The sequence below is a fragment of the Lygodium microphyllum genome, chromosome 10 (assembly GCF_053477565.2).
Source record: "Lygodium microphyllum isolate KBCC chromosome 10, Lygodium_microphyllum_v1.1.10, whole genome shotgun sequence".
NCBI lineage: Eukaryota > Viridiplantae > Streptophyta > Polypodiopsida > Schizaeales > Lygodiaceae > Lygodium > Lygodium microphyllum.
In genome coordinates, this window is record NC_141144.1 from 99273952 (window position 1) to 99300221 (window position 26270).

At 48.1% G+C, this 26270-nt stretch overlaps 2 protein-coding genes across 6 annotated transcripts in view; both read left to right on the forward strand.

Moving 5' to 3' along the window:
• Nucleotides 1–26270, forward strand: part of TDP1 (tyrosyl-DNA phosphodiesterase-like protein) — a 235387-nt gene that overhangs the window by 128189 nt on the left and 80928 nt on the right. The gene's annotated exons all lie outside the window — the stretch shown is intronic.
• On the forward strand, nucleotides 6544–7699 carry LOC148030339 (histone deacetylase HDT2-like). The gene has a single exon (XM_087687238.1). The coding sequence runs from the start codon at nucleotides 6613–6615 to the stop codon at nucleotides 7507–7509; it is 897 nt and encodes a 298-aa protein (XP_087543364.1). The 5' UTR covers nucleotides 6544–6612; the 3' UTR covers nucleotides 7510–7699.

The following is a 26270-nucleotide window of genomic DNA, read 5'->3' on the forward strand; positions in this document are numbered from 1 at the left end:
GCTTACATGTGGTACTTGAGCAGCCCTATGGTCACAGGTTAAAGTGCTGCGTGTAGAAGAGCCTGAATCATATGACCAAGCAGCAACAACGTGATCAGGACAGCGAGTGCAAATTTCCAGAATGCTGGAGTCAGAGATCATCAATGTCTATGATTGAGGTATCAAGAGGAAGCGCTCTGAGGTCAGGAAGATATGCCTAGAAGAAAGCTTCAGCTGAGATGGCCTGGTTGAAGAGATCTATAGGCTCCAAGGTGGGTAAATGCAGTCTAGCTATGACAGATAAGAGGTTTGAGTGAAGCTGAGGGTGAAAATGGAGTTGATCATGAAGTCATGAGCTCAGGTTGAGCTGGATAGAAGTGGAAGGGAGCTAGAGGATTAGTGCCATACTCACCATGGCTTTGATACCATGTTAAAATGCATAGATCTGAGCATGGCTATGGCGGCTTGAAGATATAGAGTGAACTCATGAAGACATAGAGTTGAAGGTAGAATGTCACAGAAGTGAATTAGGTTCCAAGATTGAGACTTGGACTCATAAACATAGTCTTGTGTGATTGGACAATGACTCAGGCACTTAATTGAAAGGACAAAAGTACCATCATGTTCAAAATGAAAATGAGAGGCAAGTATAATGTTTTATAGCTTGAGGATATGTGGTATTTTCCTGCTTTGTGCATATTGGATTTTGGATAGCTTGCATATCCTTTACCCAGACTGCCCTTAAAGAGGCTATACTCGGTGTGATTGCCTAAATCTCATCAGGAGATGGAGGGATCGAGTGAGGAGAGGGAGAGGATAGATCTGCCTATGTACTTTGGCTAGGATAGATGGAGTTTGATAGGAAATTGGATGACTTATAATTGTGTGTGGGGGTAGAGACTTGTATTGTCTTTATCCTGTGGTGGCCTTTGTGCAATGAAGGTTCGATGTTTAGCAATGGCAATAGCGGAGAGAGAGAGAGAAAGAGTGAGTAGCTGTAGAGAGAGAGAGAGAGAGAGAGAGAGAGAGAGAGAGAGAGAGAGAGAGAGAGATACACAATGTGTGGGTATAAAGGGTTATACCTCCCTTATGTTTTTGTGATAGTTATATGTAAAGTACTAAAGTACAAGTGCTAAGGGTGTGTTCACACTCCAGCAAGTATAAAAGGCATGGTCTCCCTTTGTTTCTAAGAACCTTCCATCTAAATGCAGTGTGCCTTAAGGTTGAGAAAGAATCAGCTAAGTCTAAGTATGTATAAAACTGAAATACATATATTATCCAACTTCCATCATCTGTCGGCAATGAGCAAACCGCTCTATTGGAAGACCCTTTGTGAGAAGATCTGCAAGATTATAATCTATATGTACCTTGACCAGCTCAATGCTTTTGCTGCCAAGTACATCCTTGATAAAGTGATACTTCACCTGTATGTGCTTCATCTTTGCATGAAAGACAAGGTTCCATGCTAGCATGATGGCACTTTGACTATCTCAGTGGAGGACATGAGTCTCAGTAATACCAAGCTCTCCCACCAGATGTGAAAGCCATAAAGCCTCCTTGCATGCCTTAGTGATAGCCGCATACTCTATCTCTGAAGTAGACAATGCAACACACTTTTGTAGCTTGGAGATTTAGAAAATTTCGCCCCTTGTGAAGGTGAATACATACCTTGAAGTAGACTTCCTGCAGTCAGTATGCCCAGCATAGTTTGGATCTGTAAAGCCAATGACAGATGCCTTCTACTTTCCAAATGAGATGTACAAATCCTTTGTGCCCTTAAGATATCTGATGATATCTTTCACTACTTCCCAATGCTTTCTACCAAGATGCGCCATGTACTTGCTAACCACTCCCACCACAAATGCTATGTTAGGACGTGTAGCAACCATAGCATACATAAAGCCACCCACAGTTGAAGCATATGGGATCTTGGCCATTTCAACCTTTTCATCATCAGATGTAGGGCTGTCCTCTCGACGGTAAGTTTCACATATGGAGGCAATGGTACACCAATTGCTTTCTCCCCCTCCATATTGAAACGCTGTAGAATGTTAGATACATACTCCTATTGTGATAGATAAAGAAGACCTATCAATCTGTCTATGAGTATACACATGCCAAGAATATGATTTGCTCCATCAAGATTCTTCATATCAGAGCTGTTATATAGGTTCTGCTTCAATGTGTCTAATGCATGAATATCCCTATCACCAATCAGTATGTCATCCATATATAAAATTAGTATTCCATATCCTCACATGCAACCAATCCTAATATGGTTCACAGAGTAGTGATTTTGACTACAGGAGAAAAGATCTCATTGAAGTCAATCCCATGTTCTTGCTTGCACTCTTTGGCAACAAGCCGTGCTTTGTACTTTGGCGAGGAACCATAGGTGACCTTCATCTTGTAAACCCATTTGCATGGTAGGATTTTCTGTCCCTTAGGCAAATGCACCATATCCTAAGTACCATTTTTCTTTAGAGATTCCATCTCTGATTACATAGCTTTATGCCATTTCTTGATGTCTTCTCTGTTCATTACTTCCTTGAAGCATGATGGTTCATCACAATCTGTCAACATGACATAATCAACAACATAATTCGCACCAGGAATAAACATCTGGCTGTTTGGTATTCTTGGTTGATCTACGAAGCCTGGTTGTTCAACCTACAAATTTGCATTAACAGCTTGCTATTTAAAAGGTTCAATATGCTGTCTTACTTGGCACATTTTCTTGCTGAAACTGTGGTATATCATGGACAACTTGTTGGTGATCAATTTTAGCATCATTCCTTGCATTTATAGGGTCATTTAGAATAGGTATTTGCTGCTGTACAATGGGCATTCTTTGCTGTTCTATAGGTATTTCTTCTCCGAACACAATCCTTTTCACTTTCTCTGCTTTCTGGGCTGTTTATGCATGCGATCTTCTTAGAAGATTACATCATTGTTGCGTATAATTTTTCTTTTTTTGGGATCCCATAACTTATATCCTATTTCTCCCTCGTCACCATATCCTTAGAAAATGTGTTTACAAGACTTTGGCTCCAATTTGCTGCATTGTTCCTTGGGTATGTGAACAAATGCCTCACAGCCAAACACTCTCAATTGTGTATATGAAGGTGGCTTGCCCGACCACACTTCTTGAGGGACTCTCCTCCCCAAAGACTAGTTTGGTTACCGATTTATCAAGGGTATGGTTGTCATAACAGCCTCTGCTCTAAATCCATGAGGTAATGTAGCATGAGACAACATGGTATAGACCTTCTCCTGAATAGTCCTATTCATACGCTATGCGACACCATTTTGGGGTGGATTATAAGGAACAATGAGCTCCCTTTTTATCCCTTTGTTGTCCTAAAAGGCTTGAAAGGCTTTGGACACATATTCCCCACCATTGTCAGAGCAAAGACACTTTAATGTCTTGTTGGCCCCAAAATTATGATGGATCGGATAAACCCATACTTTGTGTGTCATCAACAAAAGTGATAAAATATTTCTTTTTCCTTAGAGACAGCCCTGGTGTTTCGGATATATCTGAATGTACCAACTCTAAGCGTGAAGATTTTAATGAAAGAGATTTTTTATGTGATGTTTGAGCATGCTTGCTAAAAATACAATGATCACAATGGTCAAAATCAGCATACCTCAAACATGGCAAATAACCCAAATGAGAAAGCACTTTCATGCCAGTTTGACTCATGTGCCCCAATCAACTATGCTACAAAGATACACTTGGCTGTTCGGTTATGGCGACAATATGATCACGCATACTAGATATATATAATGGATACAGAGTATCACTTTTAGAGCTTTTAGCAACAATCCTAGATTCCTTACATATCTTCCATTTGCCATCCCTAAAAGTGGTATGATAGTCAGCATCATCTAGCTACCCTGTGCTCATTAAGCTTTTCTTGAGCTGTGGTACATGCCTCACATTATGCAAAGTGAACACTGAACCATCCTGAAATGCCAATTGCACACTGCCAATCCTTCCAATGTCACATGCATAATTGTCCCCCAAGTGATAACACCATGTCTACCACCATTGTAGTCAAGAGAGCCACTCAAGGTGTGGTGTTACATGGAATGAAGTACCTAAATCAAGAATCCAGGTGTGCATGTCATTATCAAAATTTGCGATCAATGACTGTGCACCAAAAGAAGAAGCAAAGAGTACATCACTACCACTATCACTCTTGTGACTGACCACATTAACCTCCTCTATCTTCACACTCCTCTTCTTTGCATGTTGGTTGTCCTTTTTCTCATCATTGTTATCATCAGTGTTTTTGCCTTTGCCCTTTTTTTTCTTCCACTTAAAGCAATCTCGCTTGAAGTGCCCTTGCTTGCCACAATGATGGTGTAGTGCATTGGAAGACTTGTTCGCTGAAATATTTTGCCTATTGAGCTCCTCCATGAGTAAAGAGCACTCCAGATCTGAATATAACAGCATAGCATTAGAATTACTCATTGCTGTCTTAAAAGTGTCCTGACTTTCAAGCAAAGTGCATAGCAAAAAGGTTGCCTTGAACTCCTCATCAATGTGAAATTCCAAAGCAATCAGCTAGTTGAAAATAGAGTTAAACTCATTCAAATGTAGAGAGATTGTTGTACCTTCTTTCATAGGACGGTCCATCAAAATTTTCAACGAATAAACCTTGTTGGTTGTACTTTTTTGAGCATATAACTCCTTAAATTGTTGCCACATATCAGAAGTAGATTTCAATTTCTCTATGGTAGAGCGTGCAAGCTCATCTAACTCATCCTACTTATCTGGATCCATGGTTGTTGGTTTTACCCCTTTTGTCTTTATAGGCTTCACTTGTTTCTTTTGCACCAAGACATTATATCATTGCTTTTGCCATATAGCAAAGTTGTGTGCAACCTCAAGCTTCTTAAAGTGCAAAAGATTGCTGCTATCACTACTGCCAGCCATGATTTACAGCTTCAAAGTAACTCAAAAGTCAACAAATGTGAGCCCAACTGTCACATAAATGACCAAGATACGAAGCAAGTACCAATCAGCAATGAAAATTCAAGTAATTGCAGAAATTTCAGATCTGCAAATCAAATTTCAGAGGTATGACAGCTAAAATTTGGGGCTTTCTCATGAAATTGATGTATTAGTCAATGATATGGCTATAATTGCTCATCTGATTCAAATGCATCCATTAGCACAAATTTGATTCCCATAGTCAAAAGCCCCAAAATTTCTCTACTCAAACTACTCAAATGGCATCACACAAGCCAAATTTGCCAAAATTTCAGAAATTTTGCAAAAGCCCCAAATTTTGCGGGGTTCTATGTGCTCAATTTGAATAGAAATTGCATTGCAAGTACATACCAAGACCAAAATTGACCCAAATTGCCTGTCATGGCCTACCTGCGTGTAGACTGCGACTTGCTCTTGACTGCTGAACAGTCTCGTGACTTGCTGTGTCACAGCTTGGACAAGCTCCAGAAGCTCGGTCGGGGTGGCCTTCAGCTCTGATACCAGTTTGTGGTGGCGTCTGTGCAGTGAAGGTTCGATGTTAAGCAATGGCAATGGTGCAATAAAAATTCAAGTAATTGCAGAAATTTCAGATCTGCAAATCAATTTTCAGAGGTATGACAGCTAAAATTTGGGGCTTTCTCATGAAATTGATGTATTAGTCAATGATATGGCTATAATTGCTTATCTACTCCAAATGCATCCACTAGCACAAAGTTGACTCCCACAGTCAAAAGCCCCAAAATTTCTCTACTCAAACTGCCCAAATGGCATCGCACAAGCCAAATTTGCCAAAATTTCAGAAATTTTGCAAAAGCCCCAACTTTTGTGGGGTCCTATGTGCTCAACTTGAATAGAAATTGCATTGCAAGTACATACCAAGACCAAAATTGACCCAAACTGCCTCTCGTGGCCTACCTGCGTGTAGACTGCGACTTGCTCTTGACTGCTGAACAGTCTCGTGACTTGCTGTGTCACAGCGTGGACAAGCTCTGAAAGCTTGGTTGGGGTGGCCTTCAGCTCTGATACCAGTTTGTGGTGGCGTCTGTGCAGTGAAGGTTCGATGTTAAGCAATGGCAATGGTGTAGAGAGAGAGAGAGAGAGAGAGAGAGAGAGAGGGAGGGAGGGAGGGAGGGAGGGAGGGAGCTCTACCCTGCCTCTGCATGGAAAACTTTCACGCACCCAGTCAGCAGAAACAGACCTGGTGTCCGGGCAAACTTCAGCACACTCCTTGAGCGCCCTTATGCAGACAGGTAATGACAGCAACAGATTCAGATAGAAAGGACAGATTTGTGCCTGGGATGAAGACTTCTAATGAGTAGAGCCTGCAGACTAGACATTCTTCTATTGCATGTGTCATCTGCCTCTGTGCACCGATAAAAAGAGCGGACCTGGCTCTGTACACAGAGAGAGAGAGAGAGAGAGAGAGAGAGAGAGAGAGAGAGAGAGAGAGAGAGAGAGAGAGAGAGAGAGAGAGAGAGAGAGAGAGAGAGAGAGAGAGAGAGAGAGAGAGAGAGAGAGAGTCGCATGGTTACCACAGGTAAAGGGAAGTGCCGGCAAGCTGTGTGTTCAAGAGGGTCTGACCGCGCAGGGTGCTAGGGTTTTGCTGCAGGTTCTGTCAGCTTCGGCGTGCAATGGAGTTTTGGGGCGTGGAGGTGTCGAGCGGAAAGCCTTTAAAATGTCATGTTGCACAAGATTCTTACTTACTTGTTTCACAGGCTGCTCTTGGAGAAAGTAAGATTGGAAAAGGAAATGAAAGAGTTGTTTTAAAGGTCAAAATTGATGACAAAGAAGTTGTGGCTGGCACTTTGGCACCAGGAAGACTTGATCAGATCTCACTTGATCTCATTTTTCATAAGGATTTTATTTTGTCTCACAACAGTTCTAGCAGTGTTTATTTTTGTGGTTACAAGAAAACCAGCAATGATTATGATCTGCTCAATGATGATAATGACAGTTCTGAGTCAGAGGAGGAAGCTCCCAACTTGGTACCGTTGTCATCAAAAGAAAATGATAAGGCTGTTGTAAGAGTGGCCAAGACTGGAGCATTGGAAACCCAAGCTCTTGCAGCAGAACTTAAGCCACGTATAGCCAAAACAAGGCCTGAAACAACTATGCAAGAAGCTTCTGATGATGAAGATGACAGTGATGATGATGATGATTCTGTTGCTGAGGAAGAAGATGGCTCTGATGAAGACGATGAATCTGAGGAATCTGAGGAAGAGCGTTTGCTATCTGAGAAGAAAAGGCCTAATATGGGGAAGGATAAAGGGACTGATAAAAAAGCAAAGCTTACAACGCCATTTCTCAAAGCAAAGCAAGGTAAGGTAGGTAAACCTTCACTGGTCAAGGAACAATCAACAGCGAAGAAAGATGCATTTGGAAAGAAGCCTTCGGGAAAAGAAAGTAGTGGAAAAGGCAGCACACCATCATCTGAAAAGAAGTTTGGTCAATATACTTGTCAACCATGCAAGAAGACTTTCCAGACGGAATCAGCTCTTAGTCAGCATAATACTGCGAAGCATAAATGAATGATCAAGACAAGTGGGCAGTTCTTATTTGGAGAAGTGCTAAAGGCAAGGTGTTTTTAGCTGTCAAATAATCAGCAAACAGGGTGAGGGAGGTAGAACTTTTTAGGAATGACACATTTAGCATGTGCCACACGTTGTTCACAGATGTAACATCCACACCTAAATGGCCTAGTTTTAAGGTGTGCGCATTCTATTAAAAAGAGAGAGAGAGAGAGAGAGAGAGAGAGAGAGAGAGGGAGAGAGGGAGGGAGGGAGGGAGGGAGGGAGAGAGAGAGAGAGAGAGAGAGAGGATGGCGCGAGACGGAGCGTTGGCGACCTGACCTTCCGTGGTACCCGTTGACGCCTGCAGCCTGCGGTGTCCTGCGCTGTGTCAACGTGCCGAGCGAGAGAAGAGCGCACGATCTGCAGGTTCGCTGGCGACCTGTCGCCACTGGCCGTTTTGACACAGACCTTTGCCTGTTCCACCTGCGCGCTGCCGTTTCTGCCATGACGTTGCGCTCGCCATACCTGCACGCCTGCTTGTAACTGGTCTTCTGCCGCTTCAGACAGAGAGAGAGAGAGAGCGAGAGAGAGAGAGTCAGACAGAGAGAGAGAGAGAGAGAGAGAGAGAGAGAGAGAGAGAGAGAGAGAGAGAGAGAGAGAGAGAGAGAGAGAGAGAGAGAGCGCCTGCGAGTCCGTCTGGCCCTGCGTGCGCCCGTCTGGCCCTCCTGCGCTCGTCTGCCCTCCTGCTCCCGTCTGGCCCTCCTGCTGCCGCCCTCTGACCTGCGGGCTTGGCGCCGCCCTGCGCGCCGCCCTGCCCTCCCGCCTGTCGCTACCCCCTGCGCCCCTTCGTCGCCCCCCTGCGCGCCTTTCGTCTTTGACCCGCCTGCGTGCTGCGCCGCCCTGCCCTGTGGTTCCTTCGCCATCCCACCCTGCGCGCCGCCTGGCCCCGTCCTCCAGGGCAGCGCAGGCTTGACTGGATCCTGCGCGAAGCTGGGGACCAGCAATACGTCCCTGCGCAGGATCGACCTCACCTAACCTAGCTCGCCCTCTGCCAGGACGCGTGTGAAGACAGCAGTATGGCTGGCCTGGATTTGGATTTTCTTGACCGGACGGTGGCAGCCCTTGGCCCTGATTCCGATGCTGAGGAGCCGGAAGATATGGTGCCATGCACGGAGGAGTTGCCACCGAGTTCTGAACAGCCGCCTGCCAGCAAACGCTCCAAGCATACGCCTGATGAGCCAATGAGTCCTCCGGAACGCTCCTATGCGCAAGTGGCCTCTGATCCTGTGGATTCGCAGGAAATTGACTGGGGGCATTTGCTGGACTTCGCCAATACTCTGCTCGGTGATTATGTCCAGCATAATACCGAATCTTTTTCTGTTGCGGGAACGGATGATGTGCTGGAAGCCACGGTGGACCCCAAATCGGTCTTGCGATCCTTCTCGGTGTTCTATGACCGTGCAGTTATACTTTTCTTCACTGGCAGGATCCCAGTGCTTTCGCACATTCGCCAGTGGTTGCACCATCTATTGCAAGGGGAGTCTGTTGAAGAGATCTTCCTTGGACCTCGTGGGTTTTATGAGGTCCTGCTGAAATGGGAAACGCATCGCGCTGAGCTCCTGTCCAAGTTGCCGCTATTCTTTGATCGCCGCTTGGTCCATGTTGTGCCATGGCGCCCCATGGCCGACTTCCAGCGTCTGCTTCAACGCGAATGCCCAGTGTGGGTGGAGGTGGAAAGCTGTCCGGCGGTCTATTGGCCCATGTTGAAGGATGCGATGGCAGTTGTGGGAACAGTGCTGGTTCCTCCAAGCCTCAGGGCGATGAACCGCAACCGTTTATGCATGCTATGGGACACGGCCAGGAAAAGGCCCGCGTGGCTTCGCCTCAATTGTTCGGGCATGCATCCTTTGTATTTTCGCTTAAAATGGGGCAACTTTGCGGGCCACTGCTTTTCATGTGGTAAATTGGGGCATTTCATGGCCGAATGCCCTGAAAAGCAATCGTCTTCCGAGGATGCGCAGGTTGTGCTGCCCAAGGACGACATGGTGCTAGATGCCACGCCCCAGGAAGCCCTTCAGTCTCCTCATGTCATGGATAAAGGCAAACAACAGGTCCTGAGTGTGGATTCCCGTCGCACTGACTGGATTGAGGCACGTCCTAAAAAAGGTAAAAAGTTGGATGCAGGCCTGGCCGATCCTAGGCCTTCCGCTTCCCAGGATTCCGTGCGCACGTATACGCACCGGAAAGAAATGGCCACTTTACAGCAGGCTGCGCGTCCTACGGCCCCGTCGGGCCCCCGCAATCAGTCTCCAAGGAGAGCCTATACCGACGGCCCCAGAGGCCCACCTGCCAAGCTGGTGTTCGATGCCCAAGGAAATGTTATTACACCCTGGGATCGGCGTTATCCCCGCCCCTCTCCCAAGGCAGTGGATTTCCCTTCTACCTCCAAAGCAGGTCGCCAGAATTCTTTCGCAGTATTGGCTGATTTTCTGGATGAGGGTGTCTTGGATGCTCTCGCGGAAAAGGTGAAATCAAGGCAGCAGGCGCCTCGTTCCTGACTTCCTTCTTTGAGGATACATGAAGATAGCCACGTGGAATGTGCGAGGCATTTGCTCTCGCCATAAGCAACATGTCATGTGGACCGTCTTGCACGAGAACCGGTGGGATGTATTGTGTGCAGTTGAGTACAAAAGTCACGGTGAAGCGGGAAAAGTGATGGATTGTCATGGATTCCGTCTATTTTATGTAGGGACCCATGCTACGCACTATTCGGGCGTGCTGATGATTGTCCTTGAGAAATATCAGCCTGTCCTTGTTAAAAATGATGTGCACGGCCGCTTTCTGGTGATCGAAGTCTTATTTGAAGGAGAGATTTTATGGCTGTTGGGCCTCTATGCTCCGAATGATCCCGCATCCCGACGGGATCTTTGGTCCACTTTGCAGGGCTCCATGTCACTCGGCCGAAGGGGATTCTTGATGGGAGATTTCAATATGTGGGTTGACTCTTCTCAGTCCACTTCAGGGCATTCGGTAATGGATACGCCGGAAAGCCGGGTGTGGAGTTCCTTTGCTTTGCACGTGCTCAAGCAAGATCTTTGGTCGTGGCTTCACCCTTCTTTTTCAGGGTTTACTTTTCATTCCGCACAATATGCAACTACCTGGTCGCGACTGGACAGAATGTATATCATGCAGGGCGATGATTTTCTCCCCGAGATGCTGGAAATGAAGGTCTTGCGGCAATATGCGTTGTCGGACCACTTCCCCCTCCAGCTTGAGATGCGGGCACACTCTATTGCACCTTTTGTGCAATTCCTGGATAGGCTCCCTTTACGTTTCAACTCCTCTTATTTGAAGCATTCAATTTTCCAGGGCTATATGCAGCAGCTGATTGAGAGGTTCTTATTGGACTTCGCCTCTGAGGGCTTGCCTTCATTTGCACGGCTGCTCTCTAATGTGCAGCGGGTTGCTCGCCAGTATGGGATCCATCATGCCTCGCTTTGCCGCCGACATCGACATGCAGCAGAAGACTTACTGGCTTTGGTCCGTTCCTTGCTCCTGGATTCCCCTGATGATGATTTTCTGCTGTCTCTGGAGAGGCGGTTGGCCCATCTTATTCAAGTGTTTCAGTTGAAATCTTATCAACAGGCCAAGCTGCACAACTTGACGGACACAATGCAAGATAGCGCCTGCCAGTCTCATAAGTTCTTTCGCGCCTTGCATGCGTCTCCGGCTCGCGAAAATATGACCAGACTCCAGGATTCGGAAGGTCGCATGGTCACGGACCCGCAAACCATTGTCACTATGTGCAGAAACTATTTTATGGAACTTCTTGGTTCCTCTTCCTCGCCTTCTAGCCAGGTTACGCATGCCCGCTCGGTCTTCTATCATCTGGTCCGCCAGTAGGTTCCAGTTGATATGCAAGCCGCTTTGGAGACGGATATTTGCGAGGAGGAGGTTATGGATGTTTTGTTGCACCTGCCTAAGGATAAAAGTCCTGGCTGGGATGGTCTCACTAATGAATTCTTTCAGAACTCGGCCACGCAGTTGGTGAAGCCATTGGTGGTCATGTTTCAATAGGTTTGGGAAACAGGGGTCATGCCCTCCTCATGGAAAGAAGGCCTTATCAAACTGATTCCAAAGGTCCCTTCGCCGTCAAAGCTGCAACACTGGAGACCAATCTCTTTGATGGGCTCCATGTATAAAATCTACTCCAAAGTGCTGGCGAATCGGCTTCACAAGCACCTTCTAGCTATTGTGCATCCTCTTCAATATGGTTTCATTAAGGGCCGCAACATTCTGCATAATATCTTAAATGTGCAAATGGCTATTGACTATGCGCGGCACTCCGGTCAGGAAGTGGTATTGATCCAATTGGACTTGGAAAAGGGGTTTGATTATGTGGACTGGTCTTTCATTGCAGACCTAATGTCGGCTATGGGCTTTGGTACCCGAATGTCCCGATTGATCTACACCATTAGTGCTGAGGCTTCCTCCAGAGTTATGCTTAATGGTGGAGTTACAGAGCCATTTGTCCTTGCACGCTCGGTCAGACAGGGTTGTCCTTTGAGCCCTCTCTTCTTTGCCCTGGCGACTCACCCGGTCTTTTCAATGTTATCCTCCATGGCAGCCTCTGCTCAGCTGGCCGGGCTGTCTTTTCCGTTGTGTCAGGACTTCGTTAGCCAATCTTTGGCTAATGACACCTTTATGATTTTGCAGGCGGACAGGGACAACATTCGCAGGGCATTAGATGTTTGGACACTCTTTGGTCAGGCCTCTGGGCTTCGCATCAATGCCCTCAAGTCAGCCATTCTCAGTTGCACGGAGCCTGATTTACAGTCCTTAGGCTGGCAAGGCCAGGTGGTTTCCCGTGGATCCATTGTCAGGCATCTTGGATACCCATTGGGGGTGGATGTACGGCCAAAAGACCTGCTGGAGTGGATTTCACAAAAACTGGCGGCGAAGTTTATGTATTGGAAGTCGCAAGCGTGGCCATTCCATGTCCGCCTCAAAGTGGCCCAGACAATCATGCTTCCAATGCTAACGTATTTCCTGCCTTTGTTGCCATGGACGCCTACTACTTTGAAGGTCCTCACTCATCCCATCCGTTTCATACTGTGGAAGAAGGATTCATTGCAGGCCGGCATTTCCTGGATTTCGTGGTCACACGCATGTACCCCTAAGCGCATGGGTGGAGGAGCTATTTTGGATGCACACACTCATATGTTAGCTCTCCGTTGGTCCCTTTTTCGTGCCATGTGTGTGGACCATCACCCATGGACCATCATAGCCCGTTATTTTCTTGAGGACAGCGGGCTCCGCCATGGCAACACACGGCTTCGGGCCTCCTGGTGGCATGTCCTTAATGCGGACTCTCGTATTTCTAGTCCCTCTTCCTCTTTGTTACTGCACTTGGTCGGCTCTTGGAAAGTGGTGCTCCAAAAGGCCCGTTGGCACCCAGTAGGGGACCGCTTGCAGACTAACTCCTTTCAGCTGGAATTGTTGGCAGTATCGAGACTCCTTTCATGGGAAGATAAACATCAACTCAGACCAAGATTTAATCGCATGGCCCGTTTAGGTGTGACGTCGGTGGCGGATGCTACCCTTGCCACTCGCAATGTCCTCGTATCATTTCGGACTGCTCGGCGACTCTTCAAGATCCCGCGTGGATACCGTGATTTATGGGAGCAGCTTTCGTCGGAGCTTCAGGGTCGGCAACCCTTTCCTGCCTTGACTGTGGATTGCCCTTGGTAGGACTGGGACCTTGCAGGCCGCCTGAGTCTGGAAAAGGCCTCTACTAATCAGGTGTATCATCTTCTTGTTCAAGATCACCAATGGCTGGGAGAGAAAGCTAATACTGTTTGGGGACTGCGGAAATCGCTGTCATGGTGGCAGAAAACGCTGATGGAGGGTTGGCTAAATAAGACACCTTTCAAATGCAGGGTTTTTCTTTGGCGGGTGATGATTGGTGGTCTTCCTTTGGCCTCGGCCCTTGCCAAGCGTCGCATCTCGAATGGCAATTGTTTCTTCTGTACCACATCGGCGGAATCGGCCCGACATCGTTTTCTCTCTTGCTCGCTCGCCAAGAATATCTGGTCGCTCTTGTCGCACATTTGGCGCGCGGTGGTGGGGTCCTCGCTAACTCCTTTCGACTGGGTTTTTGTGCGCCCGAAGTATCCCGCACTGCGACAGTTGCATGAGAAGATCTTATTTCACTTTTTCAGATATTGGGGATGCTGGCACATTTGGACCACGCGCAATGCTTTTCTCTTTGATTCGGCCTCTAATGTACCCCGACATATTACCAGGCTTAAAGGGCTCTTGCATTGGCAGCTAGATATCATCCGGCACTCCGAGTTGCTCCCTCGGGAGGATTTGCATCCGTGGCATATGGCAATTGCCTCTGGGTTGTTGCCATGATTGGTGTAACCTTTTCAGTGCATCATTACGGGGCTTCCCCACACGTTGGCCTAGGGCCCTCTTGTATCTTGTAATCAGATAAAAAAGAGAGAGAGAGAGAAAGAGAAAACCTCTTCACATGATGGCTTTGTGTCATCATGTATCTTGTAATCCAGTAATCTTGTATTTTTTTCGTAATTAATACAATTACCTTTTACGAAAAAAAAAGAGAAAGAGAGAGGGAGGGAATTTGAGAGAGAGAGAGAGAGAGAGAGAGAGAGAGAGAGAGAGAGAGAGAGAGAGAGAGAGAGAGAGAGAGAGAGAGAGAGAGAGAGAGAGATTTACGAAAAGAGAGAGAGAGAGAGAGAGAGAGAGAGAGAGAGAGTTTTGGTGGAGAGACGGAGAGATGCGTCGCTTGTGCCCCGTCGCCATCGCCTGCAGCCCTGTCGCCTGTGCCCCGTCGTCGTCGTCTGCAGCCTCGTCCCTGTTGCTAGCATCTGGAGGCCTGTTGGCTGCGTGCCTCGCCCTGCCGTCGCCCGTCTGACCTGCGGGCTCTGCTCCTGGTCATCGCACGTTTGCCCTGTGTTTCAAAGCTCCTACTGTCGCCGTCGGACCTGGGCCCTGTGGACTGTCGCCTGCTCCTTGCTCCGCAGCGCTTCTGTTGCTGACTGTTGAGCCCTGCTGTCGCCTGCCAGCCCTGCTCCTCAGCGTTCTGGCCTTTGTCACTGCCCGTTGGCCCTGCGTTTCGCCCTCTTGAACCGGCTCCGTTAGGGTTGCGCCCTGACCCACGCGTTATCTACACTCCCTCGGGATAGGCCACGGCTGAGGCCGAGAGGTCTGCGGGACTTGCACAGAGAGAGAGAGAGAGAGAGAGAGAGAGAGAGAGAGAGAGAGAGAGAGAGAGAGAGAGAGAGAGAGAGAGAGAGAGGAGGGAGGGAGGGAGGGAGGGAGGGAGGGAGGGAGGGAGAGAGAGAGCGCGAGCGAGAAGACAGCAGTATGGCTGGCCTGGATATGGATTTTCTCGACCGGACGGTGGCAGCCCTTGGCCCTGATTCCGATGCAGAGGAGCCGGAGGATATGGTGCCATGCATGGAGGAGCTGCCTCCGGGTTTTGAACTGCCGCCTGCTGGCAAACGCTCCAAGCATACTTCTGATGAGCCCATGGGTCCTCAGGAACGTTCCTATGCGCAAGTGGCCTCTGATCCTGTGGATTCGCAGGAAATTGACTGGGAGCATTTGCTGGACTTTGCCAATACTCTGCTTGGCGATTATGTCCAGCATAATAATGAATCTTTTTCTAATGCGGGAACGGATGATGTGCTGGAAGCCACGGTGGGGCCCAAATCAGTCTTGCGATCCTTCTCGGTGTTTTATGACCGTGCAGTTATACTTTTCTTCACTGGCTGGATCCCAATGCTTTCGCATATTCGCCAGTGGATACACCATTTATTGCAAGGGGAGTTTGTTGAGGAGATCTTCCTTGGACCTCGCGGCTTTTATGAGGTGCTGTTGAAATCGGAAACGCATCGAGCTGAGCTCCTATCCAAGTTGCCACTATTCTTTGATCGCCGCTTGGTCCATGTTGTACCATGGCGTCCCATGGGCGACTTCCAGCGTCTGCTTCAACGAGAATGCCCAGTGTGGGTGGAGGTGGAAAATTGTCCGGCGGTCTGTTGGCCCATGTTGAAGGATGCGATGGCGGTTGTGGGAACAGTGCTGGTTCCCCCAAGCCTTAGGGCGATGAACCGAAACCGTTTATGCATGTTATGGGACACGGCTAGGAAAAGGCCCGCGTGGCTTCGCGTCAGTTGTTCAGGCGTGCATCCTTTGCATTTTCGCTTGAAATGGGGCAACTTTGCGGGACACTGCTTTTCATGTGGTAAATTGGGGCATTTCATGGCCGAATGCCCTGAAAGGCAACGGTCTTCGGAGGATGCGTAGGTTGTGCTGCCCAAGGATGACATGGTGCTTGATGCCCCGGCCTAGGAAGCCCTTTAGTCTCCTCATGTCATGGATAAAGGCAAACAACAGGTCCTGAGTTTGGATTCCCGTCGCACTGACTGGATTGAGGCACGCCCCAAAAAAGGTAAAAAGTTGGATGCAGGCCTGGCGGATCCTGGGCCTACTGCTTTCTAGGATTCCGTGCGCACGTATACGCGCAGGAAAGAAATGGTCACTTCACAGCAGGCTGCGCGTCCTACGGCCCCGTCTGCCCCCCGTAATCAGTCTCCAAGGAAAGTCTATACCGACGGCCCCAAAGGCCCACCTGCTAAGCTGGCTTTTGATACCAAAGGTAATGTGATTACACCCTGGGATCGGCGTTATCCCCGCCCCTCTCCCAAGGCAGTGGATTTCCCTTCTACCTCTAAAGCAGGTTGCCAGAATTCGTTTGCAGTATTGGCTGATTTTCTGGATGAGGGTGTCCTGGATGCTCTCGCGGAAAAGGTGAAATCGAGGCAACAAGCGCCTCGTTCTTGACTTCCTTTTTTGAAGATATATGAAGATAGCCACGTGGAATGTGCGAGGCATTTGCTCTCACCATAAGCAACATGCCATGTGGACCGTCTTGCATGAGAACCAGTGGGATGTATTGTGTGCAGTTGAGCACAAAAGTCACGGTGAAGCAGGAAAAGTTGTGGATTGTCATGGATTCCGTCTGTTTTATGCAGGGACCCATGCTACACACTATTCGGGCGTGCTGATGATTGTCCATGAGAAATACCAGCCGGTCCTTGTTAAAAATGATGTGCAGGGCCGCTTTCTGGTAATCGAAGTCTTATTTGAAGGAGAGATTTTATGGTTGTTGGGCCTCTATGCTCCGAATGATCCCACATCCCGACGGGATCTTTGGTCCACTTTGCAGGGCTCCATGTCACTTGGTCGAAGGGGGTTTTTGATGGGAGATTTCAATATGTGTGTTGACTCTTCTCAGTCCACTTCAGGGCATTCGGTAATGGATACGCCGGAAAGTCGGGTGTGGAATTCCTTTGCTTTGCACGTACTTAAGCAAGATCTTTGGTCGTGGCTTCACCCTTCTTTTTTAGGGTTTACTTTTCATTCCGCACAGTATGCAACTACTTGGTCGCGGCTGGACAGAATGTATATCATGCAGGGGGATGATTTTCTTCCCGAGATGCTGGAAATGAAGGTCTTGCAGCAATATGCGTTGTCGGACCATTTCCCCCTCCAGCTTGAGATGCAGGCACAATCTATTGCACCTTTTATGCACTTGCTGGATAGGCTCCCTTTACGTTTCAACTCCTCTTATTTGAAGCATTCAATTTTCCAGGGCTATATGCAACAATTGATTGAGAGGTTCTTATTGGACTTCGCCTCTGAGGGCTTGCCTTCATTTGCACGGCTGCTCTCTAATGTGCAGCGGGTTGCTCGCCAGTATGGGATCCATCATGCCTCGCTTTGTCGCCGACGTCGACATGCAGTAGAGGACTTACTGGCTTTGGTCCGTTCCTTGTTCCTGGATTCCCCAGATGATGATTTTCTGCTGTCACTGGAGAGGCGTTTGGCCCATCTTATTCAAGTGTTTCAGTTGAAATCTTATCAGCAGGCCAAGCTGCATAACTTGACTGACACATTGCAAGATAGTGCCTGCCAGTCTCATAAGTTCTTTCTCGCCTTGCATGCGTCTCCGGCTCGCGAAAATATGACCAGACTCCAGGATTCGGAAGGTCGCATGGTCACGGATCCGCAGACCATTGTCAATATGTGCAGAAATTATTTTATGGAACTTCTTGGTTCTTCTCCCTTGCCTTCTAGCCAGGTTACGCATGCCCGCTCGGTCTTCTATCATCTGGTCCGCCAGCAAGTTGCATTTGATATGCAAGCCACTTTGGAGGCGGATATTTGCGAGGAGGAGGTTATGGATGTTTTGTTGCACCTGCCTAAGGATAAAAGTCCTGGCTGGGATGGTCTCTCTAATGAATTCTTTCAGAACTCGGCCACGCAGTTGGTGAAGCCATTGGTGGTCATGTTTCAACAGGTTTGGGAAACAGGGGTCATGCCCTCCTCATGGAAAGAAGGCCTTATCAAACTGATTCCAAAGGTCCCTTCGCCGTCAAAGCTGCAACACTGGAGACCAATCTCTTTGATGGGCTCCATGTATAAAATCTACTCCAAAGTGCTGGCGAATCGGCTTCACAAGCACCTTCTAGCTATTGTGCATCCTCTCCAATATGGTTTCATTAAGGGCCGCAACATTCTGCATAATATTTTAAATGTGCAAATGGCTATTGACTATGCGCGGCACTCCGGTCAGGAAGTGGTATTGATTCAATTGGACTTGGAAAAGGCGTTTGATTATGTGGACTGGTCTTTCATTGCAGATCTCATGTCTGCTATGGGCTTTGGTACCTGGATGTCCCGATTGATCTACACCATTAGTGCTGCGGCTTCCTCCAGAGTTATGCTCAATGGTGGGGTTACAGAGCCATTTGTCCTTGCACGCTCGGTCAGACAGGGTTGTCCTTTGAGTCCTCTCTTCTTTGCCCTGGCGACGCACCCGGTCCTTTCAATGTTATCCTCCATGGCAGCTTTTGCTCAGCTGGCAGGGTTGTCTCTTCCTTTGGGCCAGCACTTCATTAGCCAATCTTTGGCTGATGACACCTTTATGATTTTGCAGGCGGACAGGGACAACATTCGAAAGGCATTAGATGTTTGGACGCTCTTTTGTCAGGCCTCTGGGCTTCGCATCAATGTCTTTAAGTCATCCCTTCTCAGTTGCACGGAGCCTGATTTACAGTCATTAGGTTGGCAAGGCCAGGTGGTTTCCCGTGGCTCCATTGTCAGGCATCTTGGATACCCATTGGGGGTGGATGTACGGCCAAAGGACCTGCTGGAATGGATTTCACAAAAACTGGCGGCGAAGTTTATGTATTGGAAGTCGCAAGCGTGGCCATTCCATGTCCGCCTCAAAGTGGCTCAGACAATTATGCTACCAATGCTAATGTATTTTCTGCCATTGTTGCCATGGATGCCTACTACTTTGAAGGCTCTCACTCATCCCAGCCGTTTCATGCTATGGAAGAAGGATTCACTGCAGGCAGGCATTTCGTGGATTTCATGGTCACATACATGTACCCCTAAGCGCATGGGTGGTGGAGCTATATTGGATGCAGAAACTCATATGCTAGCTCTCCGTTGGTCCCTTTTTCGTACCATGTGTGTGGATCATCACCCGTGGACCATCATAGCCCGTTATTTTCTTGAGGACAGCGGGCTCCGCCATGGTAACACACGGCTTCGGGCCTCCTGGTGGCATGTCCTTAATGCTGACTCTCGTTTTTCCAGTCCCTCTTCCTCTTTGTTACTGCACTTGGTCGGCTCTTGGAAAGTGGTGCTCCAAAAGGCCCGTTGGCACCCAGTAGGGGACCGCTTGCAGACTAACTCCTTTGAGCTGGAATTGTTGGCAGTATCGAGACTACTTTCATGGGAAGATAAACATCAGCTCAGACCGAGATTTAACCGCATGGCCCGTTTAGGTGTGACGTCGGTTGCGGATGCTACCCTTGCCACTCGCAATGTCCTCGTATCGTTTCGGACTGCTAGGCGACTTTTCAAGATCCCGCGCGGATACCGTGATTTATGGGGAAAGCTTTTGTTGGAGCTTCAGGGAAGGCAACCCTTTCCTGCCTTGGCTGTGGATCGCCCTTGGCAGGACTGGGACCTTGCAGGCCGGTTGAGTCTGGAAAAGGCTTCTAGTAATCAGGTGTATCATCTTGTCATTCAAGATCACCAATGGCTGGGTGAGAAAGCTAATACTGTTTGGGGACTGTGGAAATCGTTGTCATGGTGGCAGACAATGCTGATGGAGGGCTGGCTGAATAAGGCACCTTTCAAATACAAGGTCTTTCTTTGGCGGGTGATGATTTGTGGTCTTCCGCTTGCCTCGGCCCTTGCCAAGCGTCGCATCTCGAATGGCAATTGTTTCTTCTGTACCACACCGCCGGAATCGGCCCGACATCGTTTTCTTTCTTGCCGGCTCGCCAAGAATATTTGGTCACTCTTGTCGCACATTTGGTGCGCTGTGGTGGGGTCCTCACTAACTCCTTTCGACTGGGTTTTTGTGCGCCCGAAGTATCCCACACCGCCACAGTTGCATATGAAGATCTTATTTCACTTTTTTAGATATTGGGGATGCTGGCACATTTGGACCACGCGCAATGCTTTTCTCTTTGATTCGGCCTCTAGTGTACCGCGACATATTGCCAGGCTTAAAGGGCTCTTGCATTGGCAGCTAGATCTCATCTGACACTCCGACTTGCTCCCTCGGGAGGATTTGCATCCTTGGCATATGGCAATTGCCTCTGGGTCGTTGCCATGATTGGTGTAACCTTTTTAGTGCATTACTACGGGGATTTCCCACACGTTGGCCTAGGGCCCTCGTGTCTCTTGTAATCAGAAAGAGAGAGAGAAAGAGAGAGAGAACCTCTTCACATGATGGCTTAGTGTCATCATGTATCTTGTAATCAAGTAATCTTGTATTTTTTTCGTAATTAATACAATTACCTTTTACGAAAAAATTAAAAGAGAGGGGGAGGGGGGGAGGGAGGGAGGGAGAACGATGGCGGGCGTGGAGATGGCTGTCGATCGCGTCTTGTCCCTGCGCCGCCAGAGGAACGTCATCCTGCACGTGGGCGCCTACCTGTGGAGGCTCAGAATTCGCCGACGACGTCTGTGCCTGCCAGGTCTACGTCCTCCCTCTTTCGTTTGTTGCCTTCGCGTCGTCTGCCGTGGCCATCAGGTCGCGACTCGGTCTCCCTCTGCTGTGTGATTGTGCCCTACTGCGCAGAGTCCTGCCTGACGTCTCCCCTCGGATGTTGCACAGTCGCCTGGATGTGCGCCCTTAGCTACTCGCCTGCTTTCACACGCCCTATTGGTCAGAGGTTCACCTGCTCCCGTCCGTCCTGTTCTGCACAGGAGCCCCGTTGCAGTGCTGTTGTTGCAGCCGGGCTGTTTCCTGATTTTGCAGGTCTGCGGGACCTGGAGAGAGAGAGAGAGAGAGAGAGAGAGAGAGAGAGACGCCCAGTTCCCGACCTGCCCCTTCACCTTTGTCATCGTCCCGTCTCAACTCAGGTAACAGATCAAGTGTGATAGAGCAGGGTAAACAGATTTCTTCTTTGCCTCAACGCGAATCAGTATTTCATGATAGAAGAGAGAAGCATGGCTGTCCTGGATATGGCTTTTATCGACCAAACGGCGGCAGCCCTTGGTCCGGATTCTGATATAGAGGAACCGGAGGATATGGTTCCTTGCACAGAGGAGATGCCTTTGGCTCCTGACTTTCAGCTTGCGGGCAAACGCTCCAAGCATACGCCCGAAGAGACAATGGGTCATTAGGAACGTTCTTATGCTCAGGTCGCCTCTGACTCTGTGGATTCTCAGGACATTGACTGGGAGCTTTTGCTGGAGTTTGCCAACACTCTGCTTGGCGAGTATGCCCAACATAATCATGAAGCTTTTTCGAACTTTGGAACTGAAGATGTTTTTGGAAGCCACGATGGACCCGACACTGTCTTGCGTTCGTTTTCGGTGTTTTATGATTGGGCGGTTATTCTCTTCTTCACTGGCAGGATTCCAGTGTTTTCCCATATTTGCCAGTGGCTGCACCATGTACTACAGGCGGAGTGTGTTGAGGAGATTTTTGTTGGGCCTCGAGGCTTCTAGGAGGTGCTGTTGAAATCTAGAAAGCCATGGCCGCTGTGGCACTGTGCTGGTCCCCCGAGCCTAAGGGCCATGAATCGCAACCGTTTATGTATGTTATGGGACACTGCTAGGAAAAGGTCGGCTTGGCTTCGTATTAATTGCTCTGGCATGCATCCTTTGCACTTTCGTTTGAAATGGGGCAACTTTGCAGGACACTGCTTTTCGTGTGGAAAATTGGGGCATTTTATGGCAGAATGCCTAGAGAAGCAACCGTCTTCAGATGCCGAGCATGTTGTGTTGCCGATGGAAGACATGGTGCTTGATGCTCCATCATAGGATGCAACTCAGCCACCTAAAGTTTTGGATAAAGATAAACAACTGGTTTCGGGTTTGGATTCCCGGGGCACTGACTGGGTAGAGGCACGTCCCAAAAAAGGTAAAAAGGTTGATGCTGGCCTGGCGGCTATTGGGCCTAATGTTTCACAAGATTCCATGCGCACGTATATGCGCAGGAAAGAAATGTTGTCTTCGGAGCACGTTGCGCATACTATGGTTTCTTCTGCTTCCCGTAATCAGTCTACTAGGACAGTCTATACTGATGGTCCAAAGGGCCCACCCGCTAAGTTGGCTTTTGATTCTCGAGGGAATGTGATTACACCATGGGATCGTCGTTATCCCCGTTCCATCCCCAAGACAGTGGATATTCCGTCTACCTCTAAAGCTGGCCATCAGAACTCTTTTGCTGTGTTAGTTGATTTTTTGGATGAGGGTGTCCTTGATATTCTAGCAGAAAAGGTTAAATTGAGGCAAGTGGTGCTTCGTTCCTGATCTTCTATTTGAATACACATGAAGATAGCCACGTGGAATGTGCGAGGCATTTGTTCTCGCCATAAACAACAGGCCATGTGGACTATATTGCATGCGAATCAGTGGGATGTCTTGTGTGCGGTAGAGCACAAGAGTCACAGTGAAGCTGGAAAAGTTGTGGATTGCCATGGGTTTCGCTTGTTTTATGCAGGGATACACGCCGAGCATTATTCTGGTGTGCTTATGATTGTACATGAGAAATATCAGCCGGTTCTTATTAAAAATGATGTATATGGCCGCTTTGTGGTGGTTGAAGTTTTATTTGAAGGAGAGATCTTATGGTTGCTGGGCCTATGTGCTCCGAATGACCCTTTATCCCGGCGGGATCTTTGGAATACCTTGAAGACTTCCTTGTCACTTGGTAGACGAGGTTTTTTGATGGGAGATTTCAATATGTGTGTTGATTCTTCGTAGTCCACTTCAGGGCATTCGGTGATGGACGCTCCGGAAAGTCGGATATAGCATGAGTTTGCTCTTGCTGTATTTAAGCAAGACCTATGGTCCTGGCTATACCCTTCTGCTACAGGGTTTACTTTCCACTCGGCGCAGTATGCAACTACATGGTTGCGGTTGGACCGCATGTAAATTATGCAGGATGATGATTTTCTTCCTGAGATACTGGAAATGACAGTCTTGCAGCAATATGCCTTGTCGGACCATCCAGCTTGAGATGCTTGCACAACCCATTGCACCTTTTATGAAATTGCTGGATAGAATCCCTACGTTTCAACTCCTCTTATTTGAAGCATTCACTCTTTCGAGGTTATATGCAGCAAGTGATTGAGAGATTCTTATTGGACTTCGCCTCGGAGGGCACTACTTCCTTTGAACGATTGCTCTCTAATGTGCAGCGGATTGCTCGGCAGTATGGGATCCACCATGCCTCTCTTTGTCGGCGGCGTCAACACGTAGCGGAGGACTTACTGGCTTTGGTTCGCTCGCTGCTGGTGGACACTCCAGATGATGAATTTCTGCTGTCACTGGCAATGCGTTTGGCTAACCTTATTAAAGAGTTTAAGTTGAAATCTTATCAGAAGGCCAAATTGCAAAATTTGACTGAGAATTTGCAAGATAGTGCTTGTCAAACTCATAAGTTCTTTCGCGCTCTGCATGCCTCTCCTGCTCGAGAAAATATGACTAGACTCCAGAATTTAGAAGGTCAAATGGTCACTGACCCTCAGACCATTGTCAATATGTGCAGGAATTATTTTCTAGATCTTCTTGGTTCTTCTCAGGCACCTTCTGATCAGGTTGCGCATGCACGTTCAGTCTTCTATGACCTGGTCCGCCATGAGGTTCCACTTGATATGCAAACTACTTTGGATACAGATATCTGTGAGGAGGAGGTTATGGATGTTTTGTTGCACCTGCCTAAGGATAAAAGTCCCGGTTGGGATGGTCTCACCAATGAATTCTTTGAGAGTTCTGCTACCCAACTGGTGAAGCCATTGACGGCTATGTTTCAGCAGGTTTGGGAAACAGGGTTCATGCCTTTCTCATGGAAAGAAGGGCTTATTAAATTGCTTCCAAAGGTTCCTTCGCCGTCACTGTTGCAACATTGGAGACCAATCACTTTGATGGGTTCGATGTATAAAATCTTTTCCAAAGTACTGGCGAATCTGCTCCACAAGCATCTTCCTGCCATTGTGCATCCTCTTCAATATGGTTTCATTAAGGGCCGCAACATTTTGCATAATATCTTAAATGTGCAAATGGCTATTGACTATGCAACGCACTCTAGTCAAGAAGTGGTATTGGTCCAATTGGATCTGGAAAAGGCTTTTAACTATTTAGACTGGTCTTTCATTTGCAGAACTTATGTCTACCATGGGCTTTGGCACTTGGATGTCCCGCTTGATCTACACCATTAGTGCTGCGGCTTCTTCGCGAGTTATGCTAAATGGTGGTGTTACAGAGCCCTTTGTCCTTGCACGCTCTGTGAGACAGGGTTGTCCTCTGAGTCCTCTCTTCTTTGCCCTGGCGACTCATCCGGTTCTTTCGATGTTATCCTGCATGGCAGCTTTTGCTCAATTGGCCAGATTGTCTCTTCCTTTTGGTCAGCACTTCATTAGTCAATCTTTGGCTGATGACAGCTTTATGATTTTACGTGCGGACAAGGATAATATTCGCAAAGCATTAGATGTCTGGACACTCTTTGGCCAGGCTTCTGGTCTTCATATCAATACTTCCAAATCAGCCATTCTCAGTTGCACAGAGCCCGATTTACAGTCACTGGGCTGGTAGGGCCAAGTTATTCCCCGTGGTTCCATTGTCAGGCATCTTGGGTACCCTTTGGGTGTTGATGTTCGGCCAAAACAACTACTACAGTGGATTTCAAAGAAATTGGCAGTGAAGTTTCTGTATTGGAAGTCGCAAGCTTGGCCCTTCCATGTTCGCCTCAAAGTGGCCCAGATAATCATGCTGCCAATGCTCACATATTTCTTGCCATTGCTGCCTTGGACTCCTACCACTTTGAATGCTCTCACGTGGCCCATTTGTTTCATGTTATGGAAGAAGGATTCATTGCAGACAGGTATTTTTGGATTTCGTGGTCGCATACATGTACTCCCAAACGCTTGGGTGGGGGGGCCATTTTGGATGCTGAAACTCATATGCTGGCCGTTCGTTGGTCTCTTTTCCGTGCCATGTGTGTGGAGCATCACCCGTGGGCCATGATAGCCCGTTATTTTCTTGAGGACCGCAGGCTTCCGCATGGTAATACACAAATTCGAAGCTCCTGGTGGCATGTTCTTAATGCAGACTCTCAGTTTTCGAGTCCTTCTTCATCCCTGCTTGTTCACTTGGTCGGCTCCTGGCAATTGGTTCTCTAGAAGGCGTGTTGGCATCCAGCGGAGTCTCGCTTATATACTAACTCTTTTCAATTGGAATTGTTGGCAGCCTCAAGATTACTTTCGTGGGAAGGCAAACAAGAGCTTTGGCCAAAATTTAACCGCATGGCTTGATTGGGCTTGACTTCTGTTGCAACTGCCACCCTTGCAAGTTGTAATGTCTTCATATCGTTTCGCACTGCTAGGCGGCTTTTCCGAATCCCTTGGGGATACCATGATTTGTGGGAACAACACTCGTTAGTCCTCCAGATCAGGCAACCCTTTCTTGCCCTTGCTATGGATAGCCCTTGGCAGGACTGGGTCCTGGCAGGCCGGTTGAATTTGGAAAAGGCCTCTGCTAACCAGGTGTACCATCTTCTGATTAAAGATCATCAATGGCTGGTCACTAAAGCCAATACTGTATGGGGGTTGCGGAAATCTCACTCATGGTGGAAGGCAACTGTGATAGAGGGCTGGGTGAACAAGACACCTTTCAAATGCAAGGTCTTTCTTTGGAGGGTGATGATTGGTGGTCTTCCTCTTGCCTCGGCCCTTTCCAAGCGTCGAATCTCTAATGGCAATTGTTTCTTCTGCACCACCATGGTGGAAACAGCCCGTCATCGATTTATCTCTTGCCCTCTCGCCAAGCATATCTGGTCGCTTTTGTCAGCGGTTTGGCGAGCGGTGATTGGTTTGTCGCTGAGCCCTTTTGATTGGGTTTTTGTATGCCCAAAATACCCCACACTGGCACAGCTGCATATGAAGATCTTGTTCCATTTTCTTAGATACTGGGGATGTTGGCACAATTGGACCACTCGGAATGCCTTTCTTCTTGATTCGGCATCTAACGTTCCGAGACACTTTGCCAGGCTTAAAGGCCTTTTGCTTTGGCAGATAGATCTCATTCGGCACTCTGACTTGCTCCCTTGGAAGACTTACTTCCCTGGCATATGGCAATTTCCATTGTGTCCTTGCCATGACTTGTGTATCTCTGTCCGCGTTTTGTAGTGACAGTTGACATACGCTGGC

Bases quoted from the DNA above. Each gene is read 5' to 3' on its own strand.
- LOC148030339 (XM_087687238.1), top strand. From the start codon at position 6,613: ATGGAGTTTTGGGGCGTGGAGGTGTCGAGCGGAAAGCCTTTAAAATGT.